The sequence below is a fragment of the Nothobranchius furzeri genome, chromosome 15 (assembly GCF_043380555.1).
Source record: "Nothobranchius furzeri strain GRZ-AD chromosome 15, NfurGRZ-RIMD1, whole genome shotgun sequence".
In the NCBI taxonomy this organism is placed as follows: Eukaryota; Metazoa; Chordata; class Actinopteri; order Cyprinodontiformes; family Nothobranchiidae; genus Nothobranchius; species Nothobranchius furzeri.
Window position 1 is genome coordinate 51436445 of NC_091755.1, and position 6040 is coordinate 51442484.

At 42.9% G+C, this 6040-nt stretch overlaps 1 protein-coding gene across 1 annotated transcript in view; it reads right to left on the bottom strand.

The window, feature by feature from the left end:
* Positions 1-3151: 3151 nt before the first annotated feature.
* The window catches only part of LOC129164796 (kelch-like protein 10), a 13939-nt gene continuing 11050 nt past the window's right edge, over positions 3152-6040 (bottom strand). Inside the window, exons 4-6 of the mRNA XM_054746171.2 lie at positions 5667-6040; positions 5076-5225; positions 3152-3621 (exon numbers count right to left, since the gene is read on the bottom strand). The exon at positions 5667-6040 is cut by the window's right edge and continues 238 nt beyond it. Coding sequence (XP_054602146.2) covers positions 3211-3621; positions 5076-5225; positions 5667-6040 — 935 coding nt within the window. The 3' untranslated portion in view covers positions 3152-3210. The remainder of the gene's footprint in view (positions 3622-5075; positions 5226-5666) is intronic.

Consider the following 6040-nt stretch of genomic DNA (forward strand, 5'->3'; position numbering starts at 1 on the left):
ACACGGGGGCAAGACCATGGAGGGATTTGAAAACATAAAGTAGCATTGTATACTGGACCCTGAAAGTGATGGGCAACCAATGAAGGGATTTGAGAACTGGTGTTATATGCTGGCGCCTGTCAGTACATGTTAGGAATCTAGTAGCTGCGTTTTTAACGAGTTGAAGTCGGGCAAGGGTTGACTTATTGACACCCAGCAAAACTGCATTTGAGTAGTCGAGCCTAGATGTGAGGAAGGCATGAACAACTGATTCCAACTTTTTTCTAGATAAAACAGCTCTTATTCCATGCTGTAGTTCTTTTTTAAAACACAGAGCAGTTTTTGTTTACCTGTTTTCCCGCTACGTTTCGTTTGCGGCTGCAAACTTCCTCAGGCTGACGCTCTTAGTTTGGACGGATGGCGGAGTTGGAAAAAACAAGATTTTACAGTGGCATTGATCTGGGCAGATTCCTGACAAAGTAGTACGGATGGTGTACGAGGCTGTGAATGATAAAAATGAAAACACATGCCACAACAGTCACATATAAGAGGAATGTTGTGAAAATACCTTTAGCTGAGGTGTGATGTACCATTTTTGGCTCAGTGTGTAATGACAACGAGGCATTATTCATGTGGAAGGTCCTATGAAACTAATATTTCAAGTTTTATAAACAACCGAAACAAACTCAAGGGAATTCAGACTCCAAGAAGGAGGAATGCTTTAGATGAAATGCTTCTGCAGATACAGCTTATCATTCATCTCCAGGAAATGACTGAACTTAATTGGCCTTCCAAGCTGGTTCTCCATTTTTCAGGCAGGAGGAAGAAAATGATGATCATATTGACAAGTGACCCGACGTGACGAATCAGTTCGATGTATTAGTTTAGTCAGTTTCCACCAACTTCACGAGCACAAACAAAAGTAACGCCAGAGATGTGGTTTTGCTTTTAATCTCAATGTGATTTAGGATTGAAGCTCAGTATACACGTGTTTCTGGCTTTTGTAGACAAATTTCTCACCATTAACATGATGAAAATGGTGAACGTGAGGATTATTTCATTTGCAGGTATGGAATCGTCCAGTGTGACTGACCCAGTGTTGCACTTTGACATTATGAAACTTTTAACGTTACTGGGAACGCGTTTCCGCGCTGATAAGTGACATTACTCACTGCCGAAGCAGCCGTGATATGATGACATCTGTGCAAAGTCCTGAAAGAGTTGAACTTGTATGGAGACACAACAGCTGAGAGGACCGGGACGTTGTATCTCCCCGTCAATTCCCCCATCCCGGAAATTAACCTGAAGTTCCAACAATGGAAACACGGCTGATGATGTTTGTGTTACACTTCTATCCAAAACCACTGAGGCAGCAAGGCAAGTGAAGTGTTTGCGCAAGCAAAATGACCAGGAAGAAGCTGGAACTGAACCGGCAACCCTCTAATTACTGGCTGACCTGCAACACATCCTGAGCCCCCTTTATCGTTAATAAAATAAAACGTTGAATTATTTCATTTCCATTTGCAACAAAACATTATTATTATTTATTTATGTATTTTTCAGGCTTTAAAGGGTTAATGAAGACATGGCAAACCAAAGTATAGCAATAGAGTTGTATATGGTTGGAAGGTGATTAGTACATGAAAAACAGCTGGGCTAATTAACAGATGGGGCACAGGTGAGCGAGGGGGAGCTGAAAGGAAACTAATGAAAAGTGGCACAGGAAGGAAGCGATAAGAAAAGTACCAGAAATACTAAAATAACTAAAAAATAAAACATATTTATCAGATTTGTTTGTAATATCCATACAAGATCAGTTTCACACTTTAGCAGCCCAACACATGCTTTGATGGGAGAATTTGAACTGAAAGTTGACGTTTCTGAGCAAAAACGCCTCAACTTGTTTGCACCAGACTGCTTTTGATAGTTTGTTTCCACACTAGTTGGTGGCGGTAATGCACCATTTGTTGTGTGCCAACTGCCATTTAAACCCCAGAAGAAGAAGAAGGAGAAGATAGTTTGCTAATGACAGGAACTGTTCATCAGAGAAAAGGCGTGGGCTCTTATCCAGGAAGTCAGCGGATCTCTCCTCTTTGACTTGTGGTGGCGTCAAAGGTCATGCATGCAACGATTCTTTTGTTGCTGCTAAATTGGAGTGAAAACCAAGGTTAGAGCTTTTCTTTATTTGTAGAAGCTGAGCAGATGGAAGTAAGACTCCTTTTGAAAGTAATTAATTTGAGATAGAAATAAAGGAAATGCACGGATCCCTTCAGCTCTGATTGTTCTATAAAAGATGATTACATTTTCAAGGCTTGCTGTGGGAGTGCATGCTTGTTTTTATCTAAAAGGATGAGAGATGCATCATCTTGTTGTATAACAAAGTTTGCTTTAAACAAAATTAGCCAGGTGCAAAAAAAGAAATGAACTCAATATTTAGAAGATCCTCCTTTTGCAGAAAGAACAGCATCTAAATGCTTGCTATAGCTTCCAGTGAGAGTCAGGATGCTGGTTGAAGGTATTTTGGACCATTCTTTACAAAACATCTCTAGTTCATTTGTGTTGCTTCCTGTGCATGAAAAATGCTATATAAATAAAGTTTGATTTGATTTGATAAACATGCTGGAAATGTGCTGGAAGCAGTCTGCAGTGCCAGGTATGTCAGTTCTATTTTTCCCCAACAGAGCGGCCCGCCAGTCTGAAGTTGCAAGTGGAATATTCTGGCAACAGAGGGTGGTGGGGCTGGGTGGCCTTTTATTAACCCTGTAAAGGGTCATTTTAGCACACACTGTAGCCAGAGATTTATAAATGAAAAAGCTATCTTCTTTTTCCTTATTTAACACAGTGAAGTAATTAGATGTTTTCTACCTTGGGCTGACATGCCTTCATCAGAGCCTCCAGCTGTTGGCGGTGTCACTTCCATTTATGTGCGGGCAGCAAAGGACGATCTCGCCCTCTGCTGCCCGCATCTTTCACGCTGATAACAGTCCCATGTGTGATCCAACGACGATGTTTACATGTTGGATGTCGGATGAGTAGCTGGTGGCTCTGATGAAGGGCGAAGTTCTGGCCAAACCCTGTTAGCCGAAGGTAAAGAAATATCTAATTACTTCACTGTGTTAAATAAGGAAACATAATTACACAGAGAGCATACAGAAGAGTAATAAACATAATATTGTCCTGCAGAAGTTGTTTATTTCTGTTCCATTGGTTCTGAATGGTGGAATTGAACTTTCAGACTGTCTCTTCCTCTTCTGTCTCTTCCTCTTCTTCCTCTTCCTCTTCTTCCTCTTCCTCTTCTTCCTCTTCTGTCTCTTCCTCTTCTTCCTCTTCTAAAGGTTCTCGAGGGAAAGCATAAGTCTCCATATTTGTAAGTCCAGATATCACACAGCAGCTCAAAGAGCTGCGGGACACGTTCATGCTGCAGATTTTAGTCCACCGATTGGTTGTAGTACTGTAGAACTCAGCATTGGAAGTGGAGGAGAAGACATTCAAGCCTCCAACAACGATGAGCTTGTCTTCAATCACTTCCAGACCAAAACTGCAGCGAGGAGTAAACATGGGTGGCACGGCCACCCAAGTATTGGTTTGCGGATTGTAGGCCTCAGCACTGCGCAGACATTCAGTACCGTCATAGCCGCCGACCTGTTGGGAGAAAAAGTCTATTCAGTCTGACCTAATTGGAGGTATTTGATCTTTTAGAAGTTTATTTTAGATGTTTTCATAAAAGAAAACATCTAAAATACTGAACTCCAAACTCAAAATCTGCATTTTCAGACTGTGTACTTTGTATAAAAGTAATTCCAAATCTGACGACAGCCTGAAAGACTGGGGGTCGCCTGTGTGTTAGTGAAGCAGACTGAGGGGAGCCTGAATGGAGGATGGAAGAAGAAGAGCACCTCTCAAGATAAAAATCACGAGGCGCTTCACAAAAACAAAGAATGTAAAAAAGCATTTAGAAAATGTTTAAAAATATATTTAAAATGACCAAAAATAGACAATTGTGATTAAAAAATGTAAAGAAAGAGAGAGAGTGAACAGGAAAGAGGGAAACCAGTGGATCCTGAGGAAGGTGGAATAGGTGGGGAGAGCAGAATAAAGAGAGAGTGTTGAAGAAGGTCATACAAAAGCCAGCTTGAACAAGTGAGTCTTCAGCTGCTTTTTAAAGGAGACCACTGAGTCCACTGATCTCAGGCTCAGGGGGAGAGAGTTCCAGAGTCTGGGGGCCACAGCAGCAAATGATCTGTCACCTTTGGTCTTTAGCCTGGTGCTGCACAACCAGTAGGCTTTGATCACTGGACCTCAGGGACCTGCTGGAGGTGTAGAGACTAAGAAGATCACCAATGTAAGATGGTGCTTGTCCATGTAAGGCCCTATAGACCAGAACCAGGATCTTGAAATGAACCCTGAAGTTGACTGGCAGCCGGTGAAGCTGGAGGAGAAGCGGGGTGATGTGGGTGTGTTTGGAGGACTTGGTCAGAAGCCGAGCACAGGCGTTCTGAACCACCTGTAGACGGTTCAGGGAGGTTCTGCTCAGACACGTGAAAAGAGAGTTACAGTAGTCTAAGCATGAGGAGATGAAGGTGTGGACAACTGTCTCAAGTTCAGAGCGGGACAGAATGGGACTCAGCTTAGCAACGTTCCTGAGATGGAAGAAGGAAGAGCCAACAAGAGAACTGACATGATAATCCAGGGTGAGAGCTGGGTCAAAGATCACGCCAAGATTCCTGACAGAAGGTTTGGTGTGAGAAGCAAGCTGACCAAGAGAGTCTCTGACTTTGGGAACCAGCTTGTCTGGGGCACAGATGAGGATCTCAGTCTAATCTTCATTCAGCTGTAGAAAGCTCCCAGCCATCCAGGCTTTGATAGAGTCTAAGCAGGTGTGTAACAGCTGCAGCTTAGACATCTCATGGGGCTTAAAGGAGATGTACAGTTGGATGTCATCTGCATAAAGATGGTAGGAGATTCCTTTGAAGGAGCTCAGGATGTGCGGAAGAGGAAGCAGATAGAGGAGGAAGAGCAGAGGCCCCCAGCACAGAACCTTGTGGGACACCATGGGTAAGGGAGGTGGTGGAGGACCTAAACTTGGAGGAACTTACTGCATAAACACGATCCGCAAACGCAATGACTCCGACACCACTGCGCGGGTTGCTCATAGGGCGGATTAATGTCCAGTGGTTGGTTTCTGGTGTGTAAAACTCCGCTGACAGCAGGGAATGGTGTCCGTTGAATCCACCACAGATGTAGATCTATAAACACACACAGAAACAGTTTAAAATGGATAATTGAGTTTCTATAAAATCTGTTAAATAGTTTGTTAACCCTCTGGAGGCAGGCGTTGCAGATCTGCAACGTTAACCTACCTGGTTACTCCACACACGTGTTTCATGAGCATTTTTTAACTCAGAAGTACCGCTGAAGGACTTAGTTGTTTGTCCCGTTATCAAAACTTATTTTGAGACTGAGGGTTAAAATCTTCAAAAAATATATCTTTCTTGACAAAAAAATCATAATAATATGTTATATTTCTGCTTATGGCTGAGGAAAAGCTTTTAGATTAGTGATTGAATAAACTAATGTCATTTTTTCTATAGGAGTTATTTCAAAGCAACCTCAAACTCTTTTTCTGGAAACTAAGAGCTCGTTTAACATCACACATGTTTCAGTTCCACTAAAGCACAGCCACACACCTTTCCCTGAAATGCGGTGCAGCTGGCATTACTTCTTCGCTCATGCATGGATGCAATGAGATGCCACTGGTTGGTTTCAGGACAGTAGTACTCAGCTGTCTCAAGACTTCTTTGTCCATTAAAGCCTCCCATTGCATAGATGAGCCCGTTCAGAACGCTGACACTCACAAAGCTCCGGCGATAGTACATTGGTGAAACCGCCATCCAGGTGTGGGTAATGGGATTGAACCTGCAGACGCTGTTGAACTGCTCCACTCTGTCACAGCCACCGATGCAGTAAACAAATCCATCTAAGAAAACAGAGCCATGAAAGGCACGAGGACGATCCATGTTTTCCACGGTGATCCAGCGTTCAGCCCTGACATCATAGGCTT